We start from the raw sequence: 16,760 nt of genomic DNA on the forward strand, positions 1-16,760 counted from the left end.
TTCAGCCCATGTAGTCCCCATGTAGTACCCACATAGAACTTAAAGCCGGGACCATGATGGGTCTTGGGTATGTAGCCCAGTTGGGGCCCACACCCATTGTAATCCTGCATGGAATCCATGTGGGCAATTGACATTGGGTCATTAGGGAACCAGCGGACAATCCCATGTAGGGCCCATTTTTCAGCCCATTTACTACCCACTTGGGCCCCACATACAAATGTTGGCTGGGATGTCACCTTTACTCACTAGCCAGCATTTCACTGTTACTGTAATCCAAGGCACACTGTAGTGTTTGAACAAAATTAAAATGCTTTTATTTTACATGGCAATAATTGTTTAAAACAACCAACGCGTTGCGACCAACATAGGTCTTCATCAGGGTCACTGTGAGCATTCCTTCACAAGACTGAATGAGCCCAATACACCTGAAGGATCCAAAGAGCACCTGTATGTGATTACCACAGAGACCCAGCAGCGCTTCTACTCCATTGTCTTCACATTTTAACATTTGTTTTTGTTTGTTAAGAGTTACACTGTTATTGCACTTGACTTGTCAGTATGTGCCAGATAGACAAAATAACCAGTCTGTGGCGCATTACTTAAGTTAAGTAGGGCTGACTCAAATGCTTCGAAGCTTCGACCGTTGCCGTGGTGTTCGACCTCCAAATCACTATCCGAATGCTTCGCTTTTTTATTTATTAAATTTAAATAAAAAAATTTTTTTATGAATAACTATGTAAAAATAACGTATAAATTCCAAAATAGCCCATGAAATAAGGAATAATCCCAAAACATTATTAATTATTAGTAGTTGTTCTCAGATGGATATTGCTTTTTGTTGTGTGCGGAGGTGCGTGTGTTTACAGTAGTGTTTACAGCAGCGGCACTGTCCCAGGGGCTGAAATGGGGTAGATGGAGACAGAAGAACATATCAGCCTGCCACGCCGCGCTGCACCACAAAGCTTTGAATACCTTTGAATATTTATCACCGAAGCTTTGAAGCCCAAAAAATGGTATTCGAGACAGCCCTAAAGTTAAGCCACAGAGAGGAAGACTAGTTGCAGCTGATAGTCTGAGCCCATGGCCTATCGTGGAAGTAGTCCTATATGAGCCCGGGGCTAGGGTTAGGTCCAAATCCGAATTTCGCCTGGGGCACTAAAAGGGCAGGAGCCGGCCCTGGTACTTACACCGATATAACGGCTAGAATAACAGCTATAGGAACAATAATAACCAATAATAAAATAAGAGTATACAAATAAAAATAAAATGTCAATGTTCTGGAAATGTAAACAATCCAAATAGTGCAAAGAAATAAATACTGGATGTATACATGGACTGGATGATGACATATTACAAAAACAAATTGATACATTTATATATGTATTTTAATCCACCAAGACTGTGGACACATCACCAAATCCCCACAATATTGGAATAAATGAAATATGAACATATCAAGCTCTTATGTGGTGCCAACATTCCTCATCAGTAGCCTAATAATAGCTTTTGTAAGATGACATTTGTGTAAAGTAAAATGCCACTGTTTTTGCCATAACTGAAAATAACACACAGCAGGTGGCTGGCTTGTGATATTTTCCTTTTTTTATATAATCTATGTTATTTTATTTTGAAGTCCAAATGACCCCATATCCGGTACTAGTAGCCTAATTGTGTAACTTTACGCATCAGGAGCAGAGTGGGGAGGCGCCGAGACGCTCTTTCCAGACAATGGATGGTGGCAATGATGGAGGGAAGGACATTATTAACAATACAAATGCAATAAAATAAAAGTTTAAAACGTGCATGAATCCACCAAATGACAATAATAATAATTAATACTACAACTAATAAAATATTTGTGTTACTTTCTACCTCTAGTGAGCATAAGAGAATTGAGTTCTTTCAGAGGAGTAATGTCGCCATCTAGTGTTCAGGTTTCATACAGTTGCAAGAAGTTGTTTGGTTCATTTTATTTCAGCTTTATTTTACAGCATATTTCATGAATGTAATGCATGTCACAACGTTTCACAACACAAATCCCATAGTAAAACTGGTAACATTACCATTGTGGATATAAAATAATAGCATTTGTAATGTACATTGTCATATGTCATTGCATTTCAACAGAAATCGCTCTATAAAATAATTCAACAAAATAAAAACATTGAAGTTGGCACGGCAAAAGGAGGTTATATACTGCATATGTTCAAAGCTTAGACGTATTAAAATCGTGATTTTCATTTGTGATCTTAAAACTATAACCTGAAAGGTCTGTGGTGACATTACCAATCCCAACAATCAGAGGAAGTTCTAGTTCTATTTCCTATAATGTTATGGTAAAAAAAAAAAACTGAAAGCACAAAATAGATAGGATATTAAAACTGTCTAAATTTCTGTTTCTACACAAGGATAGACAGTAACTAACCAAATGAACAGAAATAGTTCTATGAAGCGTAAAGAATGACACAAAACTGAAGCCCTTTTCTTTAGTGTGGAGGTAGCTTCCTTAAAAAAATAAAACTACCACCAGTTACACCCAACGGCAGAAGCCACAGACAGACATAACAAGGCCATGCATGTTGAGTTTAAAACTTAAAATACTCCTAATTTCTGGATAACACAGCTCTCTAAAAAAAAAAATGTTTTCTCTCTGGGGCATCTGTGAAATGTTTGTCCAGTTCCTAATATTTGTGTGACGTGAGTTTGGTACACAACAAAGATACAGATCTTGCCCTGGGCAGTGTTTATACCTGAGTTTGTACATGTTGACCCCGCCCACTCTTTGTTTAAAACAGATCAGATGGGCTTTGTGGCCGCCATTTTACGTTCCCTGACCTTTCTCAACTAACCCTTGGACAAACAACTTGACTCGCTAAATTGTTCTAGAAAAACAACATTATGCATTATCCTCTTAATTCTAGTATAGTTGTGGTATTTGAGCCAATTATGTCACAACAAGATCCATGGAGGCAAAAATGTTGTTTGAGCCAATCAGGTCACACCTTGAGTGTGAGGTAACTGGCTGCCATTTGAGCAAAGTCAAGCCAATGGAGACAAAGCAGAAGATGGAAGACGGTGGTTAATACAAGTTGGAGGTTTAGACGTCGTAGTCCTTCCTTGGTGGCTTATTGGCTGGCAGAGGCGGTCTGTCACGATCACGATCAGCGTGGGGCTCATCATCGCGGTTGTCATCATCATTACGGCGGTCTCTGCGGTCATCGTAGCGGCGCTCGTCGTCGTTGCGACGCTCGTCATCGTAGCGACGGTCATCATCGTAGCGGCGGTTGTCATCGTAGCGCTCATTGCGGTCACTCGGCCTCTCACGGCGGTCATCATAGTCGCTGCGGCGGTCGTCGTAATCGCTGCGGCGATCGTCGTAGTCGCTGCGGGGGTCGTCGTAGTCACTGCGGCGATCGCTGTTATCCCTGCGGTTCTCGTACTCGCTGTGTTCAGTAGGTCTCCTCACACTGGAGTCTTCATAACCCCCGGCGTCCTCTTCTCCATCGGCGCGGCGACTCTCACCATTTCCAGCCGGCTCTTTGTCAGTGTACTCTTCCCCACGAGCTCTGGAAAGTGAACACATGACAGTCAGATATTTGTGTGTGAGGGGTTTCATCATTTCATCGTTCTTTTTCCTTGGCAGCGTTCACTTGGAACAAAGCTTCCACCATAGCTGCCTTGAAACCGCCTCAGCCGTGTTGTTGTGGCTGGTTTTTGATATATTATATACAGTTTATTATATTATATTCAAGTAATCTTCCCACATTTGGCTAAAGAAATCTGGCAGCAGTTGAGGTTTTTCTAGAGCTGTGATATTTTTACACTCTGCACTCAATCAATGGATGTAATCCTGTCAACAATAATGACTCAGTGACACAGACAGGATGTCGTCTGTGTTCACATCACACATGGTCATGCTGTTTGTGTGAAGAGTGCAAACTTTTGCTTTTTTTGATACGGAGATAAATAAAATCTGTCTTTGGCTCTGCTCGATAAAAACACACAATATACAGGCTGTATGAAACGATCAGAGATAGACATAGGATAAAAAGTAATTGTGAAGTCATAATAAAATAAATATGGTGTGTAAATAAAACATTTGGGCTTCTAATAAGTTGGTTTCTTGGTTGACAGAAGACTGTTGATTTCTCTGCCTATTAGGGATGCACCGATACAATACCAGATCAAATATCGGGCCGATACTGACTCACATAGCTAGATCGGGTATTGGTGACAATGGGGCCGATCTCTTCAATTCAATTCTATATGTATATACTATATACATTTTATACTGGAATTTAAATTCCTGTTTAAGTTTGGACCAATTTGTTGCCGCATCAAAAAGGTTTACACTTGAATTGTAATTTCTGTTAATTTTGAAGATTTTTTACCAAGTTGCTGGTGTAAGATTTATTATTTTAATAATGAATAACAAAAACAATTTATTTCTATGTATTTACTGGACACATTTAGTTTTACAAAATTAGGAAAGCAATATTTAAGTAAAGCCTGATGTTGCTTTACACATAAAAAAAATTATCCCAGTCACTTCCACACAGTGAGGCATACAGTTTATTAATTACTGGTATCGGATCGGTACTCGGTATCGGCCAATACCCAAAGTCCAGGTATCGTCATCGGGACTGAAAAAGTCGGATCGGTGCTTCCCTACTGCCTATATACATAAAAGCCCTGATATGTTCGGCCACCTTCAGCTTAGTGAATGGGCCTTATCAGATGTTCGCCACTGTTCACGTCAGTGTGAGTGTGTCTTTAAGGGAGAAAAACTTTACCCCATGGCGTATTCATCGTCTTTCTTCTTCTTCCGGCAGCAGCAGCAATAGATGATGAGGATGAGTAGGCCTACGACCAACAAGGCAACGACTCCACCGATGATTCCTGTAGTGGAGCTAAGGTTTATGGAAGCTGCAGGATTGAAGGAAAAAATGTAGGAAGAATAAGAATAAGAATAAGAATAAGAATAAGAATAAGAATAAGAATAAGAAGAAGAAGAAGAAGAAGAAGAAGAAGAAGAAGAAGAAGACGATTATAATGCATTGTGGTGAAGAAGTATTTCTTGGGAATACTAAGTTCCCAGACTGTTAATGAAAAGCTGCTATAAGAAGGTTTCTCTCACGTGGCATGACTGAGAGGGTGATGTTGCAGGTAGCAGAGCGGATCTTGTTGCTCGAGGTGCAGGTGTAGTATCCCGATGTCTCCTTGGTGATATTGAATAGAGACATGACGCCTCCCTCTGGAAGACAGAGAGACAGTCACATACAACAATTCAACTGTGTTGACCCTCAAAACATAGTCAGTGTTTGAAATAAAAATCTTGGGATTTGTGGGCACTACGCATCACCCTGTGGTTCACCTTTGAACATCAAACGTGGCTGAGATTTGACTCAAAAGTGGCCGTGTGACGGAGGTTAAAGTCCATGTAAAGTAAAGATTTGTTCCTTAACACATTATGCATGTTAGGAAATAATTGCTGAAAACAAAAGACTGTGAAATATTTAGTACTGAATTGTGGAGTTGGACCTTTAAACTGTTTTCTCCATTTTTGTGTTCAGGATTTTTTGGGCAGACCTGAAACTGCCTTAAATCGTGACGCACTGGAGTCATTCTTAGCATAACCCCTCCCCTAACACTATATAAGCACATAGCTTCAGTGGTTCTCCCAATCAATCGTGAGTTACAACACTTACCACGGCCTAAAATTTGCTAGCAGTGGTGTACTGGCCATCTGGCATCTCGAGACAAAATCCCAGTGGGCCGTCAAAAAAATCTATAAATTTCACCCGTCATCTGGCCCATGAATGTATTAGGAGAACTGGATACAGTGTTGGAGGCGGGGCCCAGTTCATTCCTATGAAAGTTGCTCAGTGGTGCATGATGCCAAAATGGCTCGACTTTGACTGGAAAAGTACCCGGATCTTCCGGCGATCTTCCGCATCCAATGGGCCCATGGAGCAGGAGCAGTAGCGTCCGCTCGGTCACATGGCTCGGTCACAGGGTCACAACCGTCATGGCTTGCTAACTCCGCCTCCCAGCCCTCAGTCTGGGTCTCATTCACATGAACGGAGGAAGGGAAATAACTCTGGATTCGGCTATTAGCGCATTTTTACAAATTTTAGGACCTAATTATTTAAATAAGGGCCTTTTCAGGTGTTCGTACTGGGAAGTTGATTCACCTCAAAAATATTATCCGCTGAGTTACAGACGTCTCTTTCGAGATGTAAGTCTATGGGGAAAAGTCTTTTTGGGCCAAATGGGATCACGTGACGGACACGGAAGTTGTAGTACCACCGTTTGGCCACTATGACAATTGGGATCAACGACCGGCGCTCTTCCTGGGGGCTTGGTCTGGCCCCGTCTGTCTCTCATCGGCCCTCTCTCTGTGCCTCTCATTCTGGGTGCACATGAGAACGTGTTGCGTGCGTGTTCCAGAACTGCATCACTGGCCAATCACAGCCAAGTTAGTTAACTTGTGCCTGTGCCACTGGCTCCGCCGTAGTCTAGACCGTCACTAATGTTGCGGCTGTAAAACGGTGGATAAATTGTTTTGGGAGTCGCAACCCCAGCGAAATGACTCGTTTCACTCATCAGAAATTGATCGGTTTGGTTCGATAACATTTGTAAAGTCTAGAAGAGCTGCATGATTGAAATATTTTATCCACATTCAAGTTAGCATAGGGCTAAACCAGAAGTTAGCCGGCTCAGCTACTGTACATATGTAATCAACCCTCACCCGCAATCGAGCCTGGCTTCAGAGCCTTCAGCTGACACGCCCCAGCGTTTCAGAGCAGAGAATACTGCCTGTTTTCTTCATGATTTTGAAACCTCAGTTTTTTATCATTTAAATTTTGCTGGGTAGTTAATAACATTCTGTGGTGTGACCAACTCAAAACACAGGTTTATTCTCACTTTACCCAGACTTTAAGCTTCAAATTTGTAAATCAAGTGAAGCAGACCATGGTTGTTCTTTTGCAGAAGTAAGTAAACCTTTATGTGCTGACAGTTGAAGAAATTGAAACTTACTGTCGGTGGTTCTGGGTTGTGGAGCACGAGGCATTTTCCTGACGTCTTGAATGTCCCACTTATAAGTGGGTGTCGGGGAGCCTTCCGCAGACAAACAGGTCAGCTTGATGTCCTGGCCGTACTCTGCCTTTCCCTCGATTTTACAGACGGGTGTAGATGGAGCCACTGGAAATTGTTTTTTAAAAAGTTTTCATTTGTCCTTTACACTAAAACATGTCTAATATAATTCGGTCAATCTACACAATCAATCTATGACAAGGAAATATGTAGCTATATAACGTGTTGCAATAGCTTAGAGAACATTTAAATGCTAGACATGACACTGACTGAGCTTTAACATCTCAAACAGTTACAGTATAGTACCTGATATTATGCTGAATGGAAAGCTTGAAACAACATGCAACATGCACTCTTTTCACCCACTTATAAAACACATAATGAATATTTCTTTGAAAACAAATGAAATGTTACCTAGAACCACCAGACGCGCAGTGTCGGCCGGCTTGCCCTCATCGTCTGATGGAATCGTGACACGACACTGAAACAACTTGTTGTCTAATAGTGTGATGGAGGACAGTTTCAGGTTGGCCTTTCCTTTGGCAACATCTACATCCAGGGACACCCGGCCTTCATATGATGATTTGATGTCAGTGATTTTAGTATTAGAAAAATGTGAGATGAACTGGGTCTGTTTGACAACGAGAGCATCAGAGGAACATTAAAAGAGGAACAAGTTCTCTTGATTGGTAGATAATAGAGAATCATACACATGCACATGAACACATTGTAGTAGTCTGACCTGTTTAGCGCCAACTTCTGCTGCCTCAGCAGACCATGCGATGAGGACGAAGGGTGGTGTTGTACCAGCTTTGGGTGTAAAGGTGCAGGGCAGCGTGATGTTGTCACCCCTGGCATGCTCGTATGTGTCCTTCGGGATGTCCACCCTGACGGCACCAACACCTGACAACACTGTCGCTGATTTTAAAACAGAACATTGATTATTACCATTTGGCTGCAAGTACACATCATTCATAAAAACAGTAAAACACTGTGAAGTTATGTTAATCTGACTGCATTACAGCCTGTGTGTTACCTGCTAGTTTTTTTATCAGGATATGTTTATGTTTGTGAATCAAAAAATATCATAATATGTAAATATACTTTACATTTGTTAATCCAATCAAATGTTTCATTGTCCCACTTTTACCCTATATGCCTGTTGGTTGTATGTGTTCCATGTACAGTATAGTGAAATGAAAAAAAAAACAGTTTAACATTTTAACTTTGCAATTCACAGCAGATTTGTGACTTTTTAGCTGTGCATTTAATTATGCTTTCTTTGCATAACAGATATGATCATATAGGCTATTTAATGTATTTCTAATATGCCTAAATGCTTCAAAACTATTATAGTCTTATTGTTTGTTTGATGATGTTCGATTCTCCATGTAACATTCACACATATAAGACTAGGTTTTGTAACAGCAATATCATTGTAAGTGGTCAAACTACCGAACATGGGATTGCACATTTAGCCTCGAGTGTTTCCTACATTAATGAAGGTGATTTAGGCCTTTTGACAGACTTTTCAGTGTCCCACATTTCGGACATGACTGTCCCACATTAGGAAGTCAAGATTTGTCTGAGACAACTTGGCACTAAGGGTACTGATATATCTACCATTTTTTTTATTAGTGTGATATTTATCTTTTTTGTTTTTTGGTCCTGGGGATTTCGGAGTGGTACTGGGTTTGGATTTAATGTATTGGTTTCATATCGCATTACATTCCACAAGTCTGATGTGCAAAAAAAATGTCCCACATTCAAAACAGTAGTAGTATTTATTGATTGACTAATTGATAAGTCTAATCGTGCATCTCTAGTAAAATGGGCCTTTGCTATGAATGATTCAGCAGTGGAACCTGAGATCTGCACAAATAACTTATTACCCCACCCTGCCACACACACGCACGCACACACACACACAAATCTGTTATGTTTAAAACTGAAACAATGAGTCAACGGACAGAAAAGAAACCGATTGATGAGTAAAAACGAAAATTCACAGGGTTCAGTTTCTCAGATGGGAATATTTTCTGGTTTTCTTAATCTTCTACGTCAGTGAATATAATATCTTTGAATTGTGTACCATAAGTCGAACAAAGCAAGACATTTTAAGACGTCACCATGAGCTCTGGGAACCTGTGGTAGACATTTTATAGACCTGATACTTTATCCAGTATAGGCCTAACTACAGCAGGTCCTATCCAAGAACACAGGTTACTTTGAGTGTAAGTGGAGCCCTACCTGTGTTGTTGTAAGTCTGATTGAATATCACCTATAATTTCGAAACAAGTCTCGTATGTTTTTTTTTAGAAACCAAGACCATTTTAAGGTTAAATCTATATGTGAGAGTAAACAACACAGGTCGACTGAAAAACATTAAAATGAGCTGATTTTGACTTCAAGAGCTTCATGATTTATAAATTAAAGTTTGCTTAAATTATTATTATTTTTTTTTTTTTTAAAAAGGGGGTAACTTCTCTACAAACGAATGAGACAGGTCAACTGTATAAGCAGGTTGCTTGGGCCTGCTCAGTTTGAAAGTACCTGAAGGTGCGTAAACAGGTGTGGCAGCTCGGCGGTAAGAAAGCAAATGGTATTTCTTGCAGGAAATACTCACCCAGAGACAGCAGAGTCCAGGTACAAATCCTCCTCTCCATTGCCAACACTTTGATCTTCTGAAACTAACTCACTGTTTCTTCTGTTTGTGGTTGTTTTCGGTACAAATGAAACAGGGAACCGGAGCCTCCTTCTGCGTATTTGCATCGAAACTTGCCAGCCGACATGTGAGGATGATGGGAGGGTGAGAGATGCGCCCGATGGGTGCGCCCGGCGCGTCACGATGACTGACGGCGCTCTCAGCCAATCACTGACGCTCCTGCGGTTCAGGAACATTCTTCATCTGCCCACCTGTCGTGTGTCGACTTGTACAACAGATCCAGTCTACCTGCCTCTTCAGGGATACGCCTTACCTGAGACTAGTTTTCTCAGGGTTGTTCTGTTCACACAACAGGAACACTGTTTCTAAATTTGACCAAATATGGCACAATCTAACATTTTAATTCTTGAGCTCTATAGCTAGTTCATGGCAACAGAAATGCCCTCAAGTATTTTTGTCATTATTTACACATGATCTTTTAACAAGCAGCTTTGTGTTGCAAGAGAGAGACAGACAGACAGACGAGAATCAACAAAACCAAACACTTGTCAGTGTGTGGGCGGTGCAGTGAAAAACAGATGTGTGTTGTTGGAACAAGAGAAGCGTTTTGTCCTGTCAGACTGGTTTGACTAGGCTTTATCACCTACACACACACACACACACACACACACACAGACACGCACACACACTGAAAAAGAAAGAGAGGAACAACGAAAGAGTATGTGTTTCAGTTCCTCCAATGATTACAGTTAAAAAATATTTGAATTTGAGTGACAACCATAACTGTGATGCTGTGTTGTGGCTGCTTCAGCACCACTCACTGAATGTGACTGGGAATCTATGCAACAATGTCTTACTGTAAAGGGACAAACTATAGGGATTAAATGCACCCCACCTTTAATAACTTTCAAAATAAGTAAAAAGTATGCACATTCATGGGTACAATGTGGCAGAAAGAATCTAATTCCAGCCACTCAGGTGAAATAAAGGAATAGTTTCACATTTTGGAAATTATGCTGATTTGCTTTCTGGTGAGGAATTAGATGAGAAGATCAATACCACTCTCATATCTGTTTGTAATATAACAACACATTCTCATCCCAACTCGTCACATAATGCCGCTTTGTCACGTCCCTCGGCGTCACTTTAGGTTCAGGCAATAAAACCACCTATAGGTTTCGGAAAAAACTACATGGTTGGGCTGAAAACGGTTGTGTTTGTAAAGTGAAAATGACACTGAACGTTGTGAACAGGGGACACGAATGAACAGCTGATTGACGCAAGGACACAAACAGCGGTCTCCTGGATGAAAGCCTTGTGTTTCTTGGACCCATCCACCTCCTCTCCCGCCCGCCGTGTGTGTATTTTCGCACTTTAAACTACGTCACCACACTCCTGGTGCACTTTCTTTGAGTGTTTACTGTTGCTGCGAATGGGTTTTCATTAATGGAAAGCCTGATGCGTCTCATACAGGCACTAAAGGATGCCTTGTGCGGCGGGATCACACGCTGACGGCCGTGACAAAGTCTCAGTATTTGACGCCCTGCATGGGAACGGGCTGATTATGAAGCTACAGGCAGCAGCTGGTTAGCTTAGCTTAGGACAAAGACTGGAAACAGTGGGAAACAGATAGGCTCGTTCTGTAAATGTATTTTCAATTCACTGACAAACACATTAGATTTTGTTTGTTTAATGGTACAAAAAAGTCATTTGGTTACCTACACCAGGATCATGCCATTATCAGAAGAAAGATGCATTAAACACTGAGGCACCAACCACGTCCCACTTGTTGTTTGTTGGTTTGTGTAATTTCTGTTTTAATGGAAGTATTCCTAACATTCATAGTTCATCTACAGCTGTTTTGCATGAATGATTTGTGTCAAACTGGGCAACTGTAGCCACTGGCAACCGCTTTCAAAGGAAGACGGCCTCATTTGCAGCTCTAGAGCAGGTGAAACATTTCAAAAGAATTGTATTATGTTCCTCCTCAACTGGTTGACAACATCAAGTAATAAGACAACAACATGTTGGATATATTTATCTTGTGAAAACATACAAAATACTAAAACAGCAACAGTTACAGTAGCACTTTTGAGAAAACCCTCGGAAGAGGCCTTTTTCAGACATTTTGACATGTCACAGTAGGAACGATAATAACGCGTTAATACAAATTTCTTAAACACATTAATGCAACTTGTAATTTTTTGGTGTCTGTCATCATATGAAACTAGACAACCTATGGAATCCATTGGTACCAACCATGTCATACTATCTCGCAAAGGAGCCTGAATAATGTTCCAAATTTACACTAAAATTTGGTGAGGAAAAACTGGCATGGCCATTTTCAAAGGGGTCCCTTGACTTCTGACCTCAAGATATGTGTATGAAAATGGGTTCTATGGGTACCCACGAGACTCCCCTTTATAGACATGCCCACTTTATGATAATCACATGCAGTTTGGGGCAAGTCATAGTTAAGTCAGCACACTGACACACTGACAGCTGTTGTTGCCTGTTGGGCTTCAGTTTGCCATGTTATGATTTGAGCATATTTTTTATGCTAAATGCAGTACCTGTGAGGGTTTCTGGACAATATTTGTTATTGTTTTGTGTTGTTAATTGATTTCCGGTAATAAATACAGTATATACATATATTTGCATAAAGCAAGCATATAGTTTGTGATCATTAATTGATAAATAAAATGAGCTCCAGTAATGGAAGTTGGTGACGCTGAGCAAAAATGTCAGTAGACTGTCTCAAAGAGTAGGCACACATTAGTGTGGTAGAGTGGCTCTACCACACTAATAAAACAGGAACAAGATTAATCAGGTCTCTACATTTCTGTATTTATCTGTGAGGTTTGAGAGAGATGGTGCAGCTGATTCTGTGCACAAGGATGTGGTGAAAGTGGTTAGACTGAAACAGTTTCCATATGGAAGCTACAATCAGCCTATGGCTTGTTAAAAAATGTCCACTCAGTCATACAGTATGGCATGGCAGATTGCTGAGGTAAAATCTAATTTATGACACATAAATGAACGGAATATGTGTAACTTTAAAATAATAATTAAAATAAGTAAAAAATATATATTTTAATATTTTGTAAACTGCTGCCTCTATCGTCTGTTAAAATCTTTGTGCAAGCGGATGTGGCATTTTGTGACAAACAACATTACAGGCAGGGGATTGCAGCAAAAGATAATTGAACTGTGTACTTGCACTGAGAGATTAGGCAGCAAGTGTCTGATCATTTTGCCATTTACGTGACATTTTGTGCTTCAAGAACAACCTTTTCCTTGTATAAATAATGCATTTTATTGCATCTTCACAAAGCCAAACGCCCATTCATAAAGGATGAAAAATAATAAACTTTTGTGTTTTATTCCACCCATGCACAGGTGTGTGTATATATTAGGGCTGTCAATCGATTACAAATATTTAATCATGATTAATCGCATGATTGTCCATAGTTAATCGCGACTAATCGGCAATTAATCAAAAAAAATGTCTGTTCAAAATGTACTTTAAAGGGAGATTTATCAAGTATTTAATACTTTTATCAATATGGGAGTGGACAAATATGATTGCTTTATGCAAATGTATGTATAATTTATTATAAGAAATCAATTACCAACACAAAACAATGACAGATATTGTCCAGAAACCCTCACAGGTACTGCATTTAGCATAAAAAAATGCTCAAATCATAACATGGCAAACTGCAGCCCAACAGGCAACAACAGCTGTCAGTGTGTCAGTGTGCTGACTTGACTATGACTTGCCCCAAACTGAATGTGATTATCATAAAGTGGGCATGTCTGTAAAGGGGAGACTCGTGGGTACCCATAGAACCCATTTTCATTCACATATCTTGAGGTCAGAGGTCAAGAGACCCCTTTGAAAATGGCCATGACAGTTTTTCCTCGCCAAATTTAACACAAGTTTGGAGCGTTATTTAACCTCCTTCACAACAAGCTAGTATGACATGGTTGGTACCAATGGATTCCTTGTGTTTTCTAGTTTCATATGATCACAGTATCTTCACTCTAGCTTTAAAACTTATTATTATTATCTTGTTAACTTTGACAGCCCTAGTATATATATATATATATACAGAGTGCATTTTACCAGACCACCCTCTCACCTCCATGTTTCTCTCCCTGCCTCTTATCCCTCCTTCTGCCCTGCTTTACACTAAAACCAATTTCACCTCTTGTGCTGCTGGCAGTCTTATCTCTCCTCCACATAATAACCCTGGACCCCACGAGACCTTTTATTTTCTATCTCATACAATTAAAGCACGTCAAATTGTCTGGCATCTCCTGACAAACCACAGAGATAAACAGGGATTAGAGATATTCTCTCTCCCTGCCATATTACACCCTGACGGATTACTGGTCATCGCTGTTTCTGTGTTTGTATCTGTGATGCCTGTGCTGAAGTATATTTCAATCATGTCTCTGCTTGAGTGCCTGCCGATGGCCTGTCAGCCCATATCATCTCTGGTACCTGTGAAGTTCCATTATCCTGAGGCTGCTGAGGAGCCATCGAGACATCACTTTCTCCAGGAACCCCCTGGGTAAGAGCATGATGTGGACCCGCCAGGAGATCAGGTAAATTCAACCTGTCAGTCTGTGAAAACACCACATCTCATAGCCCTCACAGGAGCACAACATGACTCACTCTCTGGTTAATGCATTTAACCATTGTGGAACTACATGGGTCATAGTTTCAAATGACTGGATCTGAGCTGAGCACAGAGTCTTAAAAGATATAAGAGCATGGTCTGCATTGGCCAAGGAGAAAGACTGTAATAGATGCTGTAAGAAATGGTTAAACCGGCAGTCGCCCAATACTTTTATGATGATGATGTTAATTTGTTGAACTTCATTTACAGCAAAGCTAGCTGTGTGGCTCTATGGATGCACGTTGGTTGGTTCTCCACTTTGGTCCAGACTGAAATATTTCAACTATTGGTTGGATTGCCATGAAATATAGTTCAGACTTTCTTGGTGCCCAGAGGATAAATCCTAATGACTTTAGTGAACCCCTGACTTTCCGTCTAGCGCCACCAACAGGTCAAAGTTTTCTCTCATCCAGTGAAATATCTCAACATCTACTGGATGGATTGACACAATATTTTGTACAGACATTCATGGTTCCCATGAAGCCTAATGACTTTAACCTTTGACGGATTGTCATGATATTTGGTACTGTCCACATTCATATCCCCCTCAGGATGAATTGGAATGACCTTAGTGAGCCCTTAACTTGTCATCTACCACCATCTTCTGGTCAAAATTATAATTTGTCCAATATTTTGCTTCATGACCGAATGCCTCAGCTGTACTTTGTGTTAAGTGCTAATTAGCAAATGTTAGCATGCTACACTAAGATGGTTAATATGGTAAACATTAAACATCAGCATTGGGAGCATGTTAGCATACTGACATTAGTATTCAGCGCAAAGCACCGCTGTACCTCAGTATACAGAGCATGGCTTGGCATGGCTCTAGACTCTTACTATTGTCCCAAAATCAATTTAGGTAACAGCAGTCCATTTGTTTGATCCCTCCATCCTGTTCAGGATGGCAGTGGGCTGCAACACTACACTCTGAACAAGTCGCCAGTCTGTAATAACAATTCACTTCTCAATCCCTGCAGGGTTATTTCTAAAGGAAGCTTACAATAACACAGACAACACAGACACTATAAGGGGAAAGAAAAGCACAAACAAAACAGCTAAAAGGCTATATGCACTTCCAGCTACTTGACAGTGGATATGATGTATTAGATAAGCTATACAGAAGGATATAGCAGAGTAAATAAAAGACTTGGTATTGTGATTACTTTTGACAGCAGTTAAAGCAGAACGATGCTCTGACTCACTCTGTGGGTGTGCAACAAGTCTTTCTCTTTCACTCCAACAGCCTTCTGACTTTTAACAGCACTCTCTCACACTGTTTCTGTCTTTTAGGGATATGTAGTGAATAGTGTAAAAGGTCAAATGGTCAGATTGCTAAAACCACAAAAAATAACTGCACTGTCTGGAAATACGTTTCAGAAGGTGTACTCCGGCGCTTAGCAGCCATAAGTATCAATGACATTATCTCTGTCAAGCTTATATCAATGGGAACAGGATCCTGATTTTTTTAAGGTTACCTGTTTCATGTACTACGTTCACGATATAGCGACCGTTTTATAAAAATAACTTTTCTTAATCATCTTTGCTCCAGTTCTACCCACTGCAGCTTTAAGACAGTGGCCATGTAATTAAATACGTCCTTACTTGCGTGTCATCCCCCATCACTCTGATCTTATTTCCTCTCAGCTCTCTAAGTACTAAAAGTGTTGTCTTAAAAGCTGCAGCAGCAGTAAACAGTGAAATCTGTCTTTTAGGGATATGTAGTGAATAGTGTAAAAGGTCAAATGGTCAGATTGCTAAAACCACAAAAAATAAGTAAACAGTGAAAAGAAGTTGAGATCACACATACTTGGGGGGAACCAGTATAGTTTCTAAAGACTTTAAAATGTGTTGTAATATTATATTTCATGGTGTAGGCTTTCTATGCTGCTTGTAATCAAATATTTAAAGGTGCTATTGATAGCATTGATAACATTCAACCAGTAGATGTCGCATTCTCCTTCCCTAGTTCCATTGCTTTTACTCCACAACAAGTCATTGCCAGGCACTTACCGTCAATCTCAGACATTTTTTCCACACTAACTAGAGATACCACGTGATACCAACGTCGCTTTACTATTGGCTCTCAAGCCTTGTTAGAAGTGGGAACCAACACCAGATATCTTCCACAGGGATGAACAAGAATTAATTAACATTTTTAAAATGATTATTTCCCAATCATGATCATTATTTTCAGGAAAACATTTAGTTCCTTTCTAAAAGCTCTGTAGATGTTTTTTTTAATTTGTTTTTGTTTTAAATATTTGTTAAAAAATATATCAATAAGACTTTTAACTGTAAAACAGTGGCTC

The 16,760-nt window shown here is 40.2% G+C and overlaps 1 protein-coding gene and 1 long non-coding RNA gene across 2 annotated transcripts; one reads left to right on the top strand and one right to left on the bottom strand.

Moving 5' to 3' along the window:
- Positions 1-1,958: 1,958 nt before the first annotated feature.
- LOC141758157 (cell surface A33 antigen-like) lies at positions 1,959-10,089 on the bottom strand. The gene is made up of 7 exons (XM_074619295.1): positions 9,725-10,089; positions 7,841-8,016; positions 7,513-7,729; positions 7,042-7,206; positions 5,138-5,254; positions 4,794-4,926; positions 1,959-3,566 (listed from the first exon to the last, which is right to left on the bottom strand). Exons 1-7 carry the CDS (start codon positions 9,762-9,764, stop codon positions 3,098-3,100), a joined length of 1,317 nt encoding a protein of 438 aa, XP_074475396.1. The 5' UTR covers positions 9,765-10,089; the 3' UTR covers positions 1,959-3,097.
- Positions 10,090-13,414: 3,325 nt separating this feature from the next.
- LOC141758171 (uncharacterized) lies at positions 13,415-16,555 on the top strand. Its single transcript, XR_012591830.1, has 3 exons — positions 13,415-15,310; positions 15,493-15,766; positions 16,189-16,555. It is a non-coding gene; the product is annotated as an uncharacterized LOC141758171 (long non-coding RNA).
- Positions 16,556-16,760: the final 205 nt, after the last annotated feature.

Source organism: Sebastes fasciatus, chromosome 2 (genome assembly GCF_043250625.1).
Source record: "Sebastes fasciatus isolate fSebFas1 chromosome 2, fSebFas1.pri, whole genome shotgun sequence".
In the NCBI taxonomy this organism is placed as follows: Eukaryota; Metazoa; Chordata; class Actinopteri; order Perciformes; family Sebastidae; genus Sebastes; species Sebastes fasciatus.

Coding starts and splice junctions, on each gene's coding strand:
- LOC141758157 (XM_074619295.1), bottom strand. CDS start 9,764: ATGGAGAGGAGGATTTGTACCTGGACTCTGCTGTCTCTGG. Junction 7,730..7,840: donor CAGAAGTTGGCGCTAAACAG/GTCAGACTACTA, acceptor GTTGTCAAACAG/ACCCAGTTCATCTCACATTT. Junction 5,255..7,041: donor ACAACCCAGAACCACCGACA/GTAAGTTTCAAT, acceptor TCTGTCTTCCAG/AGGGAGGCGTCATGTCTCTA.